Below are 20633 nucleotides of genomic sequence, written 5' to 3'. Positions count from 1 at the left end.
CTTCCAACCCTGATATTCTACGATTCTGTGATTCCAGATCCACTCTGAGCCAGACCCTGACAGGGCCGCCCCAACCCCAAGCCAGATCCCAAGCCAGGCTGTGACACCCCCACAGGCCCCAAGCCAGGCCCTGACACCCCCAGTCCCCAAGCCAGGCCCTGACACCCCCAGGCCCCGAGCCGGGCCCTGACACCCCAGGCCCCGAGCCGGGCCCTGACACCCCCCCCAGGCCCCAAAGCCAGGTTGTGACACCCCCCCCCCAGGCCCCAAGCCGCGCCCTGATGGGGATCCCCCTACACCGTCCCCACCCCCGAGCCAGGCCTGACAGACCCCCCCACACCATATCCACACCGAGCCAGCCCCCGAGAGGGCCCCCACCCCAGTGCCCTCTGGCCCCCCACTCACAGTCCTCGCTCTCCACGGCGGCGTAGTTCCCCTCCTCCCGGAAGCTGATGTTGCCCAGGTGAAGGATCCCGGCCACGATCTGCAGCACCAGGGCCTGCTCCTCCCCAGAGAGCCCCACCACCTCCATGGCCGCCTGGGGACAGGGAGCAGGGGGAGGCGTCAGGCTGGGGGCGCTGACGCCAGGCTGGGAACAGGGGTGGGGCGGGGGGATGGGAGCTCAGAGGCCCAGGATGGGAAGTTGGGGGGGGCACAAGGATGGGGGGAGCACTGGGGGGGATGGGGAGCGCCATAGCAGGGGGGCACCAGGATGAGGGTTGGGGGATGGGGAGCAGTAGGGGGGGGGGCTCTATGGTGGCAGAAGACGTGGGTTGGGGGATGGGGGCACCAGGAAGTGGTTGGAGGCACTGTGATGAGCGTGGGGGGGGCAGCAGGCAGGGGGTTGGGGACACCATGGGGGACCGTGAGCTCCTTGCACCGATCTGGCTGTGTAAACGCCCCCCCACCCCTCCTCCCGTACCAGCGTCTCCTGGAACTCCTGCCGGTCGTTCATGTCGTCCACCTTGTAGGACGCCGACTGGTTGAGGTAGTAATAATAATCCGGGCTGGTGACGCCCAGGTTCTCCCGCTGCTCCGGGGAGGCGCCCTCCAGCAGCTGGGCAGGGAGAGAGGACAGAGCGGGGGGGTCACGCGCTGGCGGGGGGGAGGGGGTACTGGGCTCAGCGCAGACCCTGCCCCCACCCACGCACCTGGTAGTAGACGTGGAAGCTCCTCTCGCCGGGGTTCTGGCTCACCACCCGTGACTTCTCCAGCAGGAAGTTGGAGATCTTGCCCCCGTCGGGCTCCCCGCCTCGGCTGAACTGGATCTCGAAGTACTTGCCCTGGGGCGGGAGGGGAGGCCAGGTGAGCCGGACCCCCAGGCTAGGTCCCCGCAGCAGAGACGCCACCCCCAGAGCATCCCCCGCCCGGGACGTGCTCGAGACCCCAGAGCCTAACGGGCAAAGGGTTCAGCTGGCCTCCTCGCTCGCTGAGCAGGGTCTGGTGATCAAGCCAACTCCTGGGAGGCAGGACTCCTGGGTTCTGTCCCCAGCTCTGGGAGGAGAGTGGGAGCTAGTGGGTTGGGGAGGCTGGGAGCCAGGAATCCTGGGTTCTGTTCCGGAGGAGGAGTGGGGGCTGGTGGGTTGGGGAGGCTGGGAGCCAGGACTCCTGGGTTCTGTTCCGGAGGAGGAGTGGGGGCTAGTGATCTAGAGCGGGGGGCGGACTGGGAGTCAGGATGCCTGGGTTCTGTTCCCAGCTCTGGGAGGGGAGTGGGTAGAACAGAGACCTGGGAGTCCGGACTCCTGGGTTCAATTCGCCAGCTGTGGTAGCAGAGCAGCATCTAGCAGCTATTGCAGGAGGAGACTGGGAGCCCGACATCTGGGCTCTAACTCCCAGCTCTGCCACTGACGCATTGCAACAGGTCCCGTTCCCTCTCCATGCCTCAGTTTCCCCATCAGTAAAATGCAGCTAATGGCACTAAGCTGCAGGGAGGGGTTGTGAGGCTGAGTTGGTGCGTGGCTGTGAAGCACTCCGCGACGGCCAGCTGGCAGGGGGCAGAGGGCAGGCTGCCTGCCAGGCCCCGGCAGGCGCTGCCGAGCGCCCCGATCAGGAGGGATGGGCAAAGCCCCTGGGAGCCCAGGCGCTGCCGAGCGCCCCGATCAGGGGGACTGGCAAAGCCTCTGGGAGCCCGGGCACTCACGAAGCGGCTGGAGTTATTGTTGCGAACGGTCTTGGCGTTTCCAAAGGCCTCCAGGAGCGGGTTGGATTTCAGGATGATGTCCTTGACGTGCTGGGGGGAAGCAGGATGCTCGTTAGAGGAGGCCATCAGCTCCGGCCCTGCAGGAACCCCCAGCCCAACTGCTCCCAGCCAGCCCGGGCTCCCGGACCCCCACTGCTTCCCCCCTGCCCTGTCACGCCCTGCGGTACCTGCACTTTGGGGCCCCCGCCGGACACCTTGGAGATGTAGCTCATGATGTATTTGGCCGCCACCGTCTTGCCAGCGCCGCTCTCCCCACTGCAAGAGAGACGGGCGAACGCTGGCTTCTCCACCCCACCAGGGAGGACGCCCCACCCTAGCCCAGTGCCTTCTGGAGGTCAGGGAGCCTGGGAGGAGAACCTGGTTCGTTGCATCTACGTTTTTCCTGCCCTGCTTGAAGCCAGACAGAGACTCTCCTTTAAAGGAGGCAGAATGGCCCAGTGGTCAGGGCACCAGCCTTGAACTTGGGAGCCCCGGGCTCAGCTCTCTGCTCCATCAGTCCCTTAGCCTGAGTTCCCCGTCTACAGCCTGGGGGGAACAGCCCTGCCTCATGGGGTGGGTTACTAGGATAAATATGGTAACGACTGGGACTTGCTCAAGTACTCTGGTAACTAGCCAGAGACAGAGTCTCCTCCCCGAATGTGGGCGAGGAGGGTGGGTGTCGGGACCTGCGCAGCGTCCAACCCCACCCTGCCAGGGCTGCCAGCAGGGACTGCAGGACCACGCCTCAATCTCCCCATCAGTAAAACGTAGAGACGGACACCAGGTTGTCATGGGGGGATGGGAGAGGGAGGGGCTCTCCCAGCAGTCTCTGCCAACTTGCCGGAGGGCTACGGCCAGCCTGGCAGAGCTACGCTGCTCTGGTACCCCCGGTGTGTGACCCGGGCACCAGGAAAGGTCTTAGAGCTAGAACTTGGCACATGCCCAGATGTGGACCCTACGTCCGTCCGTCCCCCTCCCCTTCCGGGCTCCAGATGTGGACCCTGCTTCTGCCCCCACCCTCTTGCCCCAGTGGCTTCTGCCCCTGTTCCCGGCCCCGCCCTACCTGATGATGACGCACTGGTTCTCCCCGTCGATCAGCATGTTGCGGTACATGTTATCGGCCAGGGCATAGATGTGGGGCGGGTTCTCGTACTGGGCCTGCAACCAACGCACCGGTAGGGGACTCGGTTATTCCACTGTGCAGGAGTCGGGACGTTTGTTCACAGGGAGGGGGCAGGCGAGGAGACCCCAGCTCTCTAGTTATTTGTTTCAGGTGGCACTGGGGGGGCTCCATTCCGGGATCCCCATTGCAGTGCGGGGTTTGTACAAACACAGTGAACACAGTTCCTGCCCCAAAGAACTTACAGCCCATGTCAGCGCTCCAGGGACCTTCGTTCCACGCACTCTGGTGAGCGCTTGGCAAACAAAACACACTGGAGACTTGTAAGGACTTGGGGGACACAGTGAGCTCAAAATGACATAGGGCTTTGGGGGGCAGAGGACGAGGTCTCCCAAATCATGTTATCCCTTTGCCTTCCTCCCAGGGATCTCAAAGACCTTAATTACACAGGAATTCTTCACAGACCTTAATTAACCCTCGCAGGGAGGGTAAATCAGTGCCACCCCTATTTCACAGATGGGGAAACTGAGGCCCGGAGCAGGGAAATGACTTGCGCAAGGTCAGCGGCTGAGCTGGGAAGAGAACCCAGGAGTCCTGTGTCAGCCTCCCTGCACGTCCTTAGGCCAGCCTAGACCCCTGCGTCCCTGGAAACAGCCTTGATGGGAACTAGTGGGCTGATCTAGCCAGATCGCCCCGGGCCTCCTGCAAACCCGTCTCAGCACCCCCACCGCTACACCGGGAGATAGCTCCTGCCACGAATCCGCCCGCGGATCTCGAGCCCCGAGTTGCACCCCTGGAGAGGAGACGCCAGCAGATCTCAAGCCCCGAGCTGCACCCCTGGAGAGGAGACGCCAGCGGATCAGGAGCGTGGCAGGCGCACGGTCCCCTTGCAGGGGCTCAGCGCGCTCCCTCTATCAGCGCCCCCGTTCCCTAGGACAGTGACAAGGCTGCTGGGTTTTCAGGAGGGGAGTCGGGAACTGCACTGAACGGAGCACCCAGATGTCTCTTTGGGATCTAGGATACTGAGCAGGGAATGTCTCTGCACCTGCCACTAGGGGGCAGGCTGGGAGCAAGGCAGCTCCCATGGGGAGAGGCGATGGGGTGCTGCAGGCAGGGGCCTTGCTGGAGCTGGGTGTGGATCGCACACGCCCCCTCGGTGTCCTGGCAGCAAGGCGGGGCTCCCAGCTGAGAATTCCTGCCAGGATGACTCACCAGCTTCAGGAATTATCTTCCCCTCCCAGGGGCAGAAGGGGACTTTCCCAGCTGGGATTCACTCCCGGGGCTCCTTGTGGGTCACCCCGCCAGATGCACCCCCTCGCAGGCCAGGCACTGATGGGGAAACCCTTCTTCAAACTACAGCCAACCCCTACCCCGTTTAGCCAAGCCAGGCTTAACCAACGTTTTCGCTCAGCCTACGCCTGGGGATCTGCCTGGAGCCTGCTCTGGGAGACACCAGAGCTGGGCGGCCTTGGGCTCCCTCCCATTTGGGGAGCAGGCCCCACTCTGCTACATAGAATCATAGAAAATTAGGGTTGGAAGAGACCTCAGGAGGTATCTAGTCCAACCCCCTGCTCAAAGCAGGACCAACCCCAACTAAATCATCCCAGCCAGGGCTTTGTCAAGCCTGACCTTAAAAACCTCTAAGGAAGGAGATTCCACCACCTCCCTAGGGAACCCATTCCAGTGCTTCACCACCCTCCTAGTGAAATAGCGTTTCCTAATATCCAACCTAAACCTCCCCCACTGCAACTTGAGACCGTTGCTCCTTGTTCTGTCATCTGCTACCACTGAGAACAGCCAAGCTGCATCCTCTTTGGAACCCCCCTTCAGGTAGTTGAAGGCTGCTATCAAATCTTCTCACTCTTCTCTTCTGCAGACTAAACAATCCCAGTTCCCTCAGCCTCTCCTCGTAACTCATGTGTCCCAGCCCCCTAATCATTTCTGTTGCCCTTCGCTGGACTCTCTTCAATTTGTCCACATCCCTTCTGTCGTGGGGGGGCCAAAACTGGATGCAACACTCCAGGTGTGGCCTCACCAGTGCCGAATAAAGGGGACTAATCACTTCCCTCGATCTCCTGGCAGTGCTCCTACTAATGCAGCCCAATATGCCCTTGGCCTTCTTGGCAACCAGGGCACACTGCTGACTCATATCCAGCTTCTTGTCCACTGTAATACTCAGGTCCTTTTCTGCAGAACTGCTGCTTAGCCAGTCGGTCCCCAGGCTGAAGCGGTGCCTGGGATACTTCCGTCCTAAGTGCAGGACTCTGTTGGACCTCATCAGATTTCTTTTGGCCCAATCCTCCAATTTGTCTAGGTCACTCTGGACCCTATTCCTACCCTCCAGTGTATCTACCTCTCTGGACTGAGGAGGAGCCAGAGAGGAGCAACCAAAAGGCCCATCTAGTCCAGGATCCATCCAGCCCATCACTGGATGCGCCAGAAGAAGGGGGAACTTCCCCCACAGTCTCCGCTCCGCGTGCATGAGCAGGTCCCCTCTCCTCTCTGCCAGCTAGAACATGGGGCTAACAATACCAACCCACCTCTGCAAAGCACAGAAAGATCCATGGATTGAAGTTGCTACTTGTTACTGGCTCAGGGGAGAGGTGCAAGGGATTGAGGGTCCAACCTCCTCTATAGCCCAGGCCAGAGAACCTCACCCAGCGGTTCCTACATCCAGCCCATATCTGGTGGTTGAGCTAGAGCACAGCTTTTAGAAAAAAAATCCCATCTTGATTCCCAGAGAGCAAGTTATGGAAAATCCACCACGATCCTTGGTAAATTGTCCCAAGGGTAAATTACCCTCCGCTGCTAAAAACCTTATTCCTCATCAAAATTTGTCTGGCTTCAGCACTTTCCAACTACTGGATTTGGCTCTGCCTTTGTCTGCTGGAGAGTGGTGTCCTACCAGAAATCTTGTCCCCCTGGACGGTGATCATATCACCCCTTAGCCCTCTCTTTGGTAAACTAAATAGATTAAATCCCGCCCGAGAAGGCAGGTTTTCTCGATACCGAATCATTCTTCTAGCTGTTTTTCTGAATTTTCTCCTATTTGCCAACAGCCCGTTGGAAGTGTGGGCCCCAAAACCGGACCCAGTAATAGTCTCCCGAATGCTGCATAAGCTATATGCCCGTTTACCCCAACTGCCACATTACCCCACCCCCTTGTCCCCCAGAATGAGACACTCACGCTGGGGGACGAGGGCGGGATCTGGATCATGCGAAGGTTTGGATAACAGGGCAGAGACTGCGAGGAGGACAAGCCCCCAGCTGGGGGGAGGCCAGCCTGCTTCTGAATGGCTCCTGCCCTCTCCGTGATCTGAATCAAATCCATGTCCCCACACCCTGCTATTTGATAATTACCCTGCATAGAGGTACCCCTGCTCCCACTCCATGGCCTCTGCTATGGGGAGGGGGTCACAGTGGAATTGGAACCCCCGGTGGGATGTTTTGGGGGCAGTTTCCCCATTTCCTCCCCCCTCCCCCATTACTTACAGCTCCCTGGTACATGTCAATCTCGCGATCGGTGAAGTAGGGCAGCTGTTTGAAAGGGTTGACGGAGATGAGGACCGGCCCGATGTACGTCTGGGGTTTCCGAGATAAGGATCGACCAGCGACGATAGGAAGTGAAGAAGCAATGGAAAAGAACCCAGGGTTCCTCAGAGCCCGATCCAGAGCCACCTGTCCCACACAGCCCACCCCACATTTAAAGGGCCGCACACGGTTACTACATACAATCACATTCACACACCCCCGCCCACCGAATCCGCACAGCAGCAGACACACGGACACTGCTACCTGCTGATAAAATGTGTGCCTTGTCCCTTTCTAGGGTAATAGCCTACTACCTCTTTCCAGCTAACAGAATTCCCCCTTTCACTCAAGTGGTGGAGGGACACGCTGTGGTGGGTTCAGTCCCATGCAAGGGGTCATTACAACCTCTCAGCAACCCATGCATTATAAACACCCATCAGACAGATGTACCTGACGAGCAAGAGCCCCTGCATTTACAATTAAACTCCCTACCTGGCCATTAAGAAAAGCACCCAGGATTATTCAACACACAGAAGAAATTTGCAGCATCTCTGTTATTTGTCCCCATCAATGCGGGTTGATCACCCCCCACTCCACTCCCAAGTTGCTTTTGCTCCTAGTCAGTTTCATTATCCAGGCCCCAGGCTGGGGTGTGTGTTTATGGCACAGCCGTAACTAACGTGCCTCCCAGGTCCAGCAGGAAGAGGGCTAAGGAGAGACCTGGATCCAGGCAGAGATTAGGGGTAGAGATGGATGGAAAGTTTTCGACCAGTTTTCATCAGAAAACACCATCTACTCAAAATTGAAGGTTTTTTTGCACAGTCGTCTCCATTTCGATTAAGTTTCATGAAAAAAAAAGGAAAATGTTTCAAAGCTCTCAAACCCATCCCATCGGGACATTTTCGGAAAAGTTCCGATTTTTTGTTTCAGAATGACAGTCGATTTTGAAATTTTCTCTATTTTATCTTTAAAAAGTAAAAGGATCAAAACCGACATGAAACGTTTTCACTGACCCCAAATGATATTTTTTTCCTTCAGAATTTTGTTTTGCAATTTTTTTTTAAATTTTGGCTTTTCATCGTGATTCGGGATGAAACAAAACTCTGAAATCTCCAAATTTTTCGTGAGACAGAAAATCTGTTTTCCAACTGGCTCTAATTAGGGGATTCTCTGAGTAAAATACTGAATTTGGTCCCATCCATCCATGCCTGAGTTCTGTTCCTGTCTCTAAAGCCCTACTGGGTGATTTTGGGAATTCACATTCCTGCTCTGTGCCTCGGTTTCCCCTCCCCACCTTTTGTCCATCATGCCTATTCAGACTATGAGCTCTCCCAGGCAGCAACTGTCTCTCACTCTGCATCTCTGCCTGGGCCCAGCCCAACACACTGGGGCCGCTACCAAGATACAAATTATACTAATAATCCATCACGGTACCGATATGATCGTTAAAAGCATCTCACTGATGCCTGAGATGCCTCGATTGCTCCATGAGTTACCCTGGCAATGGGCCGATCCAGAACCAGCCAACCCTGGGGAAGCTGGGGCTTGACCCCCGCACCCCTTTGCAAACTGCTGTCTCTTTGGGCCAGGGAGCAATCAGCATTTCCCTCCTCCCCTGCCACATCCTCCAAGTTCCCGGCGTCGCCCAGCCTGCTCCCAGCCCGACAAGGATACGAAGATGTAGTCATCCAGGAAGCGTTTCTTGAGGTTCTCCACGATGGCGTCCTCGCTGATCTTGGCCAGCAGCACCATGTCGTCCACCCCGCTGTGCTTGACATTCTGCGCCTGCCAGTGGTAGCGCTCCTTGCTGCCCTGCGCGGGGAGGGGAACACAACGGGACAGGTCACAGCTCTGGCTAAGCTCAGGGCGGGGGAGCCCGGGCGACGCCGGTGCTCAGCAAACACGTCAGGTTCTGCTCCAGACAGGGAGGGGATGGCTTAGGGCTGCAAAACTGGCGGCTTGGGCTGTGAGAGTCCGGCACCGGGCTGGCAACCAGGAGATCTAGGCTCAGCTCCCTGCCATGGACACCCCATGTGACCCTGGGGAGTCATGTGATCTCTCTGGGCCCATCCGTGAAACAGGGATCTCCTTCCCCAGCTTTCTCTGTCTCAATCATGGGCTCTGTGCCTGTGCAGCGCCTGGCCCAGTGGAGCCCCAATCTCATCTGGGTCTCCTATTATTTGTATTACGGTAGCGCCAGGGCACCCCAGTCACAGACCAGAAACCCATTGTGCTAGGCACAGTACGTTACTTATTAGGTGTATTACGGTAGCACCTAGAAGCCCCAATCATGGACCAGGACCCCAGGGGGGTAGGCACTGCACATTATTTATTAGGTGTATTACGGTAACACTTAGGCGACCAGGCACAGACCAGGAGTACCTGGTGCCAGGTGCTGTACAAACACAGACCAGACTGTCCCTGCCCCAAAGGGCGTGGAGTGTAGCTGCGACCATGAAAGCAGAAGCCTTGTCTGGGCTGCACGAGTACTTGAGACCCGTGGCCTCTTGCTCAGTGCCCTTAGGCCAAACTCCTCTGCCTTGTCCTGTGTAACTGGCTGCCGTGCTCCACCCTAGAAGAGGCTGCATGATGCCCGGGTGTCTGTAGCTTATAAACTGAAATGCAGGACAATGATGCTACAAAGACCAAGAGGATGTAAATCTATGATCAGCCTCTGCCCCAGCACCAAGGCACCACATGCGTCTCTCTCTCTCACACACACAAATTTATCTCGTTTTAGCGCAGAGACGTGCAATGGCTTTGGGGTCTTGTGCTCCATTCAGCATCAACAAAGAGCTACGCTCTCTCTTTTTCTTCATCTGGCCAGGAATTCCCACCGTCTTGCCAGCCCCAGGGGTTCAAAAACCAGGAGTCAAGTCCACAAAAATCATGAGATTGGGGTAAAAATAATGAGATTTAATAAACAAAGAAATGCTGGGACCCTATTTGCCATGTTTTTTGCGCCTTTAGAGAGTTGTGCTTCCAAGTGTTTCGGCATAAGCACTGGGGCCAGAAACCTGCCTTTAAAAAAACTTAATTACTTAAAGCTAAAGATTTTCAAGCACTCGTATGACTCTGGGAGCCGGGACTTGAAGAAAAAACTAATCATATATTGCAAGACTCGTGGTAAAATGGTAAAAGTTGGCAACATTGCAAGTGCTGTATCCTGAACTCGGTGCACGGCTCTGGGGTAAGTCACACCCCTCCCCCTCCACGAGTGTGCCTCAGTTTCCCCATCTATACAAGGGTGCAACTGACCCTCCCTTGCAGAGGCTGCTGCAACCCTGCCAGGTGTTGTTACCATCCCGGGTGCATCATGAGGGTTTGACTTTCCCCTCTCTGCCAATCTCCATGATTAATTGACAGAGACGCTTTGCCCTTGATTTCAGCCGGGAGAGAAACTGACCCACACGGATGGAAACAGAATCCTCCCAGGAGCGCAAACTGCTCACGATCTAGTGGTCTTGCCCAGCGGGCGGGGAGGGCTGGGACGGACGCTACTGGCAAAGGGAACCGCGATTCTTGCCCCCGCTGGGTTAACAGCTGGAAGGATCTGGAGCACCCCAGGGTGAGATGGGAGAGAGAGAGAGAGAGAGAGAGAGCACGAATGTGTGTGTTGTTTGGGCTGCGTGTGTGCACACGACTGCCCCCTGCCTCCCTGCAAAAACAGACAAACCACAATTCACTTCTCCCCCCCACCCCCACTGCATCAGCACAGAAGATGGGTGGCTCTGCCCTGCCCCCTCCCCAGGCCGGGTGACTGCGATCACCCCCCACCCCCAAATCCTGGCTCTGAGCCAGCGAGAAAACTTCAGACAGGCTCCTGGCTGTTGCCAAGCGCTCCGTCCTCCGGCCCACACAGACAATGCGAGCGGTCAGTTGCTACGCGACCGACGCTGGTGGCACTCGCGGAGGGAAGGGATGGCAGCGGGAGGAGGGGCAGCGCGGAGGGAACGCTGCAGAGGCTCCGGCCAAGGCTAGGACGACGTTCTCCTTGCGGGTGCTAGACCAGGCCACCCCGGCCTGCGTGGAGCAGGGTCAGAGAGCCAGGCCTGACCGCTGGTCATAGCCATGAAGCTGCCGACTCTTCCGCAGTATTTGGGGACTTAATTCAATCCCCAGCTCCTGGAGTCACGGGAGATTCTGTTTCCTTTAAGAAAACCCAAGTTTCTAACCCTTGTAAATTATCTGTCCTCCATCTCCATAGTATCTAAACACCTGACACAGTTCAGCGTGTCTACCTTCACAGCCCCCCAGGAGGCAGGGCAGCGTGATTATCCCCATTGTACAGAGGGGAAAACTGTGGCACAAAATGACTGGTTCAAGGTTCCACAGGGAAGTCAGTGACAGAGCAAAGAATTGAACCCAGGAATCAAGTCTGAAGCTGGCACCCTAACCCCTGAGCTCTCCCACCTCTCCGTGGAAAGCTTGGCACGAGCCCTGAAGGTTCAAACAGCGGTTTTGTTTGGGTTTTTTTGGTTTGTTTTAAATCTGCGGATTTTTACAGCCAAGCTGGTGATTTCTGGGGACTGACTCCTGGTGTTTGAGCACTTGGGGCTGGCGCCTGCGTGCAGTGACACCTGCCTCATTCGCCCCTCCTGCTGGCCCAGCTCTAGAGGATGCAGAGTAAATACGAAAAAAACCATATGATGTATTTGGATGGTGGCAGAGCCCATGGGGCCCGTGGCACTAGGCCAGGGACGGGCAAACTTTTTGGCCTGAGGGCCACATCGGGTTTCGGAAACTGTATGGAGGGCCAGTTAGGGGAGGCTGTGCCTCCCCCAAACAGCCAGGCGTGGCCCGGCCCCCACCCCCATCCAACCTCCCCTGCTTCTTGCCCCAACGGCCCCCCCGGGACTCCTGCTCCCTGTCCCCTGACCGCCCCAGGAACCCCCACCCCAAACTGCCCCTCGCCGCCCCATCCAACCCCTCCTCTCATTCCTGACTGCCCCCACCCAGACCCCTGCCCCATCCAACCCCGCCTTCTCCCTGACCGCCCCTGGAACTTCTGCCCCTGACTGCCCCCCGCGGCCCCATCCCCCCCCCCCGTTCCGGCCTGCCCCCCGGGACCCCTGCACCCAATCAACACCACCCCTGTTCCTCGCCCTCTGACCACCCCAACCCTATTCACACCCCATGACCACCACCCCAAACTCCCCTGCCCCCTACCGCGCTGCCTGGAGCATGAGTGGCTGCCCGGCTGGAGCCAGCCAGGCGACCGTGCAGCACAGAGCACCGGGTCAGTCACCGGGTCGGCTGCGCTGCTCGGCCGCAGAGCATTGCGCCGGCAGCATGCTGCAGCTGTGGGGGACGGGACGGGGGCGAGCCTCCCGGCCAGGAGCTCAGGGGCCGAGCAGGAGGGTCCCGTGGGCCGGATGTGGCCCATAGTTTGCCCACCTCTGCGCTCGGTGCTGGCTAAACAGGGAGCAAACAGACAGGCCCTGCCACAGAGCTCTCAGCATCTCTGCAGATAACAACAAGTAAGAGCGGGGGAGATAAACTAGCCGAGCACTAGCTCCGCTCTGCCCCCAAGGCCGGGACCGGCCTCAAGGACAAGCCAGACCGGGGCACAGGAAGCATCTAACGCGGCTGAGACTTGAACGCACAGCAGGGCCGGGCGGGGAGGCGATTCGCTTCGCACTCCCACGGGGAGGAGGGCGTTCGGCATTCCAGAGTTGGGGGATCCCTGCCCTCGTTAAAGGGGGGGTTGGAAACGTCACCCCGGGGCGGGCTAGCCCATCGCCACGGGGTTCCTCGGAGCCCGCTGGTGCCAGCCGCTGCCAGGGGCAGGAGACTGGGCTGGGGGCTTTGCTTTGCTCTTGTCCTAAATGTAGGCGGTCAGCTCATTGGAGCAGCCCCGTTCCGATCCCAGCCCGGACGGGGCCTGGGCAGGCAGGGCCTCCCAGCCTGGTCTGAGCTCAGAGAGCTGCTCAGAACTCACGGTGCCCCAGGCCGGGTTCTGCTCCTCAATCCAGAGCGCTTCCCCAAGCGGCAGCATCTGCCTGGCACGTGGGCAGGGCTAGGGGCAGGGCCTTCGTGCCACCACGGAGCGGGGCAGGCAGCCGGCAAGACCCCAGGGCCAGCGACTGCACCTAGTGACATCAGCCCTGCCACCCCTTTGCCACGTAACGAGCCCGTGGCCTGGCCGCTGGTGGGTCGGACACTTAGGTGACAGCGTCTGAGCCCCCTCCCCACTGAGGACGACGTCTCAGGCCGGGCCCACCCTCTGGGGCACTCTGGAGCTCTGGCCATCTTAAGCCTCAGCAGGCCTGTGAGAAGGGAAATGCTATTGCCAGGCTGCTGAGGGGGAAACTGAGGCACGCAGGAAGGAAGTGACTCACTTGCCCGAGGTTCTAATGTGAGTCAGCGGCAGAGCCAGGAATAGAATGATAGGCCCTTTCTCTCGGCTCTGCGTTCTAACCACTCAACCACACTTGGAAATGAACCCAGGAGTCCTGATTTCCAGCCCCCAGCCTTCACCACCAGCCCCCCCCGCCCTCAAAGCAGGGACTAGACATCAAGGAGTCCTGCCTCCCCGTCCCTCCCTGCTCTAACCACTAAACAACGCTGCATTCCTACTGCCTCACCCATTTTGGCGTCTCTACTCCCTCAGCCAAGGGCTGGCCCCAGTATCATATGGTTGTGAAACTGCCTTCTCTGGCAGTTATTCATTAACCTGAGCTGGACGTGTGGGCAAGATCCCAGCCCGGCTCAGGAAAACTCCCAGGAGAACTTCACTGCAGTACAAGAAATGCGCCACCCTGAATGTCACACAGCGTCCCTGAAATGCAGAGCGGCTCCAAGCCTCACGTCCACACAGCCGCGAGTGCAAACCTGCCTGCCCAGGGAAGCAATGCCGAGGAGGGCTGAGCCCAAATCGCACCTCGCTTCAGCCTCTGCAGGTTCCTAACACCGGCAAAACCCCACGCCTTGGGGAGATCCTTCAACAAGGCCAATCCTGCGACAAGGATTAACGAAAGGCAGCACGGTCCAGTGAGTAGAGCGCAGGGCTGGGCCTTGGGACACCTGGGTTCTGTGCCTGGCTCTGGCCCGCTGGGTGATTTTGGGAAAGTCTCACCCATGCTCTGTGCCTCAGTTTCCCCTCCCACCCTGTGCCTGCCTGGAACGATTTGTTATCTTGCAGCTGTAGCACCTTGGAGCCGCGGTGCCAGGGGCTGTACAGACTTCCCCTGTGCCAAAGAGTTTAGAACCTAAATGCATCAGTGCGATCTGGGTTGGGAGTGGGGCGTGCAGCACCTGGCACGATGTGGGGGACCAGACTTTGGTCAGGGTTGCTGTGTGAGCAGCGCCCAGCACTATGGCGGGGGGAGGGGTCTGTGCAGGGTCCCACACGATGGGGGCCCTGATCTTGGCTGGGGAAGGGAAGGCTGTGCAGACAGTGGCCTGACAGGAAACCGATCTCAGTTGGGGTCTACACAGGGTCCAGGCCAATATCCACCCCCGGATCTCAGTTGGGGTCTGCACAGGGCCCGGTCCAACGGGGGGGGGGGGGGCCGATCTCAGTTGGGGCATCCACATACTACCAGAATCCACGTAACAAGCCACGTGGGCGACTGTGAAAATCCCGTCCCGCTCCCTTTCCGAACCTGACGCGTTCAGACATCACCAGGCGGGTTCGCCCCGCTGCAGGCAGTGGGACCCGCCGGCAGGGGCGTGCAGAGGGTACCCCGGTGGCGGGGCTGTGGGAGCGGGAACCAGGCAGGCTTTGGAAGAGCAGAGAGATTGCGCTGGCACAGGACTAGCCGTGACAATTCACGCCCGGCTCACGGAGACCAGCAAGGGCAGCGCGAGGAACCGGGGGCCGGGACAAACGCGTCCATTGTTTAAGGCACTGGGTTTGCTAGGGGCAGCGTTATCCCCGCATGGCCGGGCACTGCCCGAGCCGGGATCCTGGCAGCTCTGGGGTGCAGCACGTCATCTCAGCGACGGGTGGGGGAGGGGGGTGAAAGCCAGGCCTCTGCTACCAGGCCAAGGTTTGCCCCAGCTAGTGTATGTAGTAATGGCCCCCCAAGGCCCGTCAGTTCGCTGTGCACGGGGCGGGGGGGGGGGAGTTTAGGGCAAGATCCGACCCGCTGCGTGTCCCCCCCAGGGCACCCACCCGCATGCCCACCCCCCGATCCACATGCACACACCCACCTCCAGCAGGCATGGCCCCCCCGGGCCCCTCCCAGCAAGCACATGCTCCTGCCCCTCCCAACGCACAGGCGTGCCCACACACGCCCGCCCCACCCCCACACGCTGCCCCCGGCTCCTCCAGCACACAGGGCGGGGCCCCCACAAACAGCTCCAGACCCAGCCGGCACTGCCTGCTCCGCCACAACAGGGGGCTGGGGCTGCCAGGAGGAAGGGGGGATCCCCTGACCAGGGTCCGGGAGGCTGGTGCTAAGAATAGCCCCGGCAGGAGGAACTGAGCTGAATCACCACCCCGGGCCAGGCATTTCAGCATGGGAGGCTGCTGGCACGTGGCTGCGCAGGCCGGATCCTGCCCCAGGGGCCCCGCCCGGGGCCAGGGCTGCAGGGCTCCCTGGGGCTGTACAAACACCGGGGAAGGGAGTAGGGTTAAGGATTAACCAGCCAGGGGGTGTTGCTGCAAAGCGAGGGCCTGGTCAGGCTGGAGGCGAGAAGCCTGTCCGTCATGCTGTGAAACACACCCCTCACCGATCATAGCAGAGATCCCTCTTCCCCACGGCACCCCTCCCCCTTCTCAAATTGCCTCACCAGGCCGTTCCCACTCACGGGCAGAGAAACCGAGGCACAGGGACTGCCCACCCCTCAGGGCACAGTGACAGATTTGGGAATAGAACCCAGGAGTCCTGGCTCCCAGCCCCCTGCTCTAGCCACTAGACCCCACTCCCCTTCCACAGCTGGTTTCCAGCCCCACTGCGGGCTCTAAGCAGCAGCGATGACTGTTGCACACACGCATTAATCACACTCTATTAATAGATTCCCAGTGACCCGCTGGGCGCAGCCGCCTACCGGAGCGGAGCCGCTCCACGGACGGGTTGGAGAGGAAGCCTGTTCCGCACACAGGATAGAAGCCAGCAGGGTCCATGCTCACCCTCCACCCCGATGGGTCTCAGCTGTGAACCAGGATCCAGCCGGGACCCCCACCACCACCACCTGGGAACAGCAGGGTGGTTGTGCACCTCCCAGTCACAGGCTGCAGATGGAGACCCCCTGCCAACCCCAGCCAGTGACCCCTGCACCCGACCGGTGCTTGCTGGCCTGAAAGGTGGGGTGGGGCTGGCACCAGGCACCCCATCTTCAGCACCATAAACCCACAGCTTCCCCCGCCGAGGGGGGAGTCTCTACAGGTGGGGGGCAGGGAGGGAAGTTACGGGCACAGAGACTGCAGCCACGGCAGGATTTGGGGGATGGGAAGTGGGGGCAGCAGAGAGGAACTGCCAGGATTTAAAGCCCCATCACAGAGGAGGCCGACCGTGCTGGGCTGGGCATTGTGCCCACGGTGCCCCTCCCTCAGGGCCTCAGCAGGTCGGACGAACCCCACCACTCCCCCTGCCCCAAGACAGAGGGGCGGCTGTGCCCCTCCCTCCCCCCGGGAAGCAGGGATGCTCTCTCCAGAACGGTTTTAAACATCACCAAAAATTCAAAGGCCCAGCTTTGCTGCCCCCCCCTGAATTTTGCCAGACTTGTGAATGGGACTATAAGCACATCCAAAAACCTCCTCCCACACCAACCACACGAGAGCCGCTGTTTACACAGGCTCTGCAATAAGTCCAAGCACGTTAGGGGAAGGTTTGAAAACCATGCAGCTCCGAGAGATCTGGCGCCTGGAGCCAGGGCTATGAGCAGCAGGCCAGTGCAGGAATGGGCTTGCTTGACCAAAACCTCATTACACAGGAGTGCAGGCAGGGCCTGTCGTGATAGTGTCCTGTGGGAACAGGGCACTCCTGGATCCAAGCTGGGACACTTCAGTGTTGCCACCTCTCACTAGCTGGTACTCTTCGCCAAGCCCCAGCTGCTGGAGTCACGTGAATACAGGAGACTCTCTGCTCATAATTAAAAGGAAAGAACATGTTTCCCGCCCTCATGGTCATGGAGAAAAGCTTAAAAACCCAGCCTGAGTGTAACCCTAAAACCTCAAAAACTTCATAACCACCACTACCCACATGTGGTCAGTCGGTTTGTTTTATTCCGGATTTTCGTCCACTTGTGGTTGATGTGGAGCAGAATTAGCTCCTCCTGTGTTTTAGATCCTCCTGTTTGCTACAAAATCACCCAGGTGAGAAACAGTAAAACATCATTTAATGGGGAGGGTAATTAACCAGTCAAACAGATTCCCAAGGGACAGGATGGATTCTCCAGCACTTCATAGAATCATAGAATCATAGAACTTAAGATCAGAAGGGACCATTATGATCATCTAGTCTGACCTCCCGCAAGATGCAGGCCACAAAAGCTGACCCACCCACTCCTGAAATAATTCTCTCCCTTGACTCAGCTGTTGAAGTCCCCAAATCCTGATTTAAAGACTTCAAGTAGCAGATAATCCTCCAGCAAGCGACCCCTGCCCCATGCTGCGGAGGAAGGCGAAAAACCTCCAGGGCCTCTGCCAGTCTACCCTGGAGGAAAATTCCTTCCCAACCCCAAATATGGCGATCAGCTGAACCCCGAGCATGCGGGCAAGACTTTCCAGCCAGACACTCAGGAAAAAGACTTTCAATATCCCAACATTGACCCTCGGTACTAATTACCAGTGGCAGCATGTTATTGACCTATTGACTAAATCACGTTATCCTATCAAACCATTCCCTCCATAAACTTATCAAGCTTGAAATCATTGATATTGAGACTTTCCAAAAGATGGACTGTAGCTCAACTACCAGATATGGGCTGAATGCAGGGATCATTGGGGTTTTTTGTCTACGTGGGGGAACTTGACTGGCATAGCCATTCCAGAGTAACTGCCCCATGTAGACAAACTATTTCAGAATAAGAGAGATTGTACCCAGGAATAATTATTCCACTTTGTGAGTGGAGTAATTATTCTGGAATAGAGCATTCACACTGAACGTGTTGTGGAATCGTTACACCCCTCAATTTCCTCCAGGAAACACAGACTAAGGGAGAGTCCCTGGCTTGTGTTATGCAGGAGCCCAGATCAGATGATCGGAAGGGCCCCTTTTGGTGTTTTAAAAACAAAATAAATCTATTCAACATTGACAATGCAGCCCTGAGCCTGCAATTCAGGTCGGTGCCCTGTGCAACGGGGCCCAATTTGACACAAATTGCTCCCCCAAATCCCTTGGCAAACACATCCATAACTCACACTCTCACCCCGCTGCTCACAGAAACCAAAGCAGCCATGAAAACAAAGCCCAGCCCATGTTGGGGGAGGGAATGGCTGAGCCATCTAAGCATCACGTTTGAAACAACCAGTTTTCCTAGCACAGTCCTGTTAAGGGAACCCTGAGCTGGCATCTGAACACCTTCCTCCTTCCCAGGAGCCCTGGGACTCACTACGCCAGGAGCTGTACTAACATTTCTAAAGTGCCTCTCACCAGTCGTTTCCACACTAAAGCTCCCAGGTGTTTTTTATGGGGTCCAGTAAAGTCAGTGGCATTCAGAGCACCTCCTCCCATCCTCTGCTCTGGCAGAAATTCTAGCTACACCATCAGGCAGCAGGGGAAACAGGCACCTTTCAGAGGTTCCCGGGGTGACCTGGCCAGGAATCTTCCAAGCCCTTTAACATACACACACCCCTTAAAAATGTCACCGTCTCCTGTCTAAACCCCTCCGGGACACCTAGCACCATTGTAAGGCCCCAATCCTGCAAAGGGATCTGCAGAGGCTGCGGGGGGGGGGGGGGTCAGGGGTCCCGCAGTGCAGAGATCCAAGGGCAGGATCAAGGGCCCAAACCTTCACAAAGGGAAGGGAGCAAATATTCAGGGCAGAACTCAGACAGGGCCATAAGCACCCCGATGAGCCAGACAACATGCGGGGCCCACGCAGGCAGCTGGCTGGGGGCTGGCAATGTTCTGCCTGCACCCTAGAGCCATGCAACAAGGATCTGGCCCTTTGGAGAAGTTTGGCTCGGAAAAGCAAAACCAACCCCCGCAGAAGTTCCCGCAGAGAAGCCAGAGCCCCAGTCCGGGGGAATAAGCCAGAGGAAGGAGAGAGAGACGAGAAGGAAGGTTTCTTGGGAATCCCAATCAGGCCAAGGAGGATCCTTCTCAGCCCCAGAGGCTATTTCTGACCCAGCTTCTCTCTATCCCATTTGCAAGGTGATTCATGGCAGCTGCTGCTCCTGGGGGCGGGAGGGGGGAGGGAAATGGGGATTTAAGACGCAAAAAAAACCTGTTCAAACGTCCCATTAGCTAATAATTAAACTGGGGAACGGGGACTTTTATGGGATTTGCTGCGGGGGGGGCGGGCTTGGGTCTTAAAGGGACTGAAGCGTCTCCAGAGGGGGCAGGAAACTCACCATGGCTGGATCGTGGTGACTTTTCCCCACTTCCTACCTCCACCCCGAGTGGCTCAGCAGGGACCCATGGCCGGCGCCGGGTCTGGGTGGGGGGGTGGCTGGTCCTGTCCTGGGTCGCTTCGGAGCAGAACCTCTCTCCGGGGAAGGCAGCAGGAGAGGAGCCGGGCTGGGCCAAGATGGAAGGCAGGGGCTGGGCGTGCGGAGGGGCAGGTACAGGCAGGTGAACGCCGGGAGCCGGGCTGGCTGCACCGAGCGCTCCCGGGCTGGGAAAGGCGTGGGGAGGGGAAGGGAGGAGCGCGCACAGGCGCCCCCTGGTGGAGCGGAAAGGCAGCAGCGCGCTGCTGAGGGCTCCCTCCTAGTCGCTCCTGGCCCCTGCTGGGAGAAAGGGGAACTGCAGCGGTGGGAAACGGGACTTGGGACGTGTCAGAGGAGGAGCCGTGTTAGTTCGGATCCGTAAAAAGCAACAAAGGCCTGGTCTACACTGGGGGAGGTCAATGTAAGAGACGCAACTTCATCTACGAGAATAGCGTAGCCGAAGTCAACATCTCTTATTTCGACTGACCTCTCGACCTCACAGCGCGGGATCGACGGCCGCGGCTCGCCCTGTCGACTCCGCTACCACCGTTCGTGCTGGTGGAGTTCCAGAGTCGACAGGAGCACTTTCGGGGATCGATATATCGCATCTAGATGAGACGCGATATATCGATCCCCGAGAAGTCGATCGCTACCTGCCGATACGGCGGGTAGTCTAGACGCACCCTAACAGATGGATCGGAGCATAAGCTTTCGAGGGAGCATAAGCTTTTTCGCATGTGTCTGACGAAGTGGGTATTCACCCATGAAAGCTCATGCTCCAATATGTCTGTTAGTCTATAAGGTGCCACGGGACTCTGTCGCTTTGGACTTGGGAGATAGACCAGAGGTGGTGGGTGTCTGTGTGTGTGTGTGTGTGTGGTGAGCGGAGCGTTGTCTACACAGCAACTTGAGTCCAAGCTGCCAACTCAGGCATGAGCCTAACTCCCCTTCCATTGTCACACTGACCCCTCGAGGTGGGAGGATGCGAGCTGGAGTCAATCTGGGACCCAGAGTTCAAGCCCCAGTGCTTTACAATGTAGCCATAGGGTATGTCGGTGCTGCAGTAAAACGCCCGCAGCTGGCCCATGTCAGCTGACTCAGGGTCCTGGGTTGCAGGGCTATAAAACTGCAGAGTAGATGTGAGGGGATCCCTGTGAAGGTCTCAGCCCCGGGTTCGTAGAACTTGAGTTAACGGACCCTGGGTTTGTTAATCTAGGGCTTGAGGGGCTACACTCATTTGTAACCCCAGCTTCGGAACTGCT

General features: G+C 58.1%; 1 protein-coding gene across 3 annotated transcripts in view; it reads right to left on the bottom strand.

Annotated features, from left to right (window-relative positions):
* The window catches only part of LOC120390172 (unconventional myosin-Ie-like), a 35151-nt gene extending 15556 nt beyond the window's left edge, over positions 1-19595 (bottom strand). Inside the window, exons 1-9 of one of the 3 annotated variants that reach the window (XM_039512557.1) lie at positions 19297-19595; positions 8505-8642; positions 6792-6881; positions 3243-3337; positions 2368-2455; positions 2141-2230; positions 1152-1283; positions 923-1057; positions 406-538 (exon numbers count right to left, since the gene is read on the bottom strand). In XM_039512557.1, the coding sequence (XP_039368491.1) occupies positions 406-538; positions 923-1057; positions 1152-1283; positions 2141-2230; positions 2368-2455; positions 3243-3337; positions 6792-6881; positions 8505-8642; positions 19297-19299 (904 nt within the window). In that variant the 5' untranslated portion in view covers positions 19300-19595. Of the gene's footprint in view, positions 1-405; positions 539-922; positions 1058-1151; positions 1284-2140; positions 2231-2367; positions 2456-3242; positions 3338-6791; positions 6882-8504; positions 8643-10236; positions 10256-18924; positions 19033-19296 lie in introns of those variants that run through there. The other 2 variants (XM_039512558.1, XM_039512559.1) reach the window with 2 other exon arrangements.
* Between the last annotated feature and the right edge of the window lie 1038 nt (positions 19596-20633).

The sequence above is a fragment of the Mauremys reevesii genome, linkage group 24 (assembly GCF_016161935.1).
Source record: "Mauremys reevesii isolate NIE-2019 linkage group 24, ASM1616193v1, whole genome shotgun sequence".
NCBI classification, from domain to species: Eukaryota; Metazoa; Chordata; order Testudines; family Geoemydidae; genus Mauremys; species Mauremys reevesii.
This window is presented reverse-complemented; position numbering and strand designations above follow the sequence as displayed.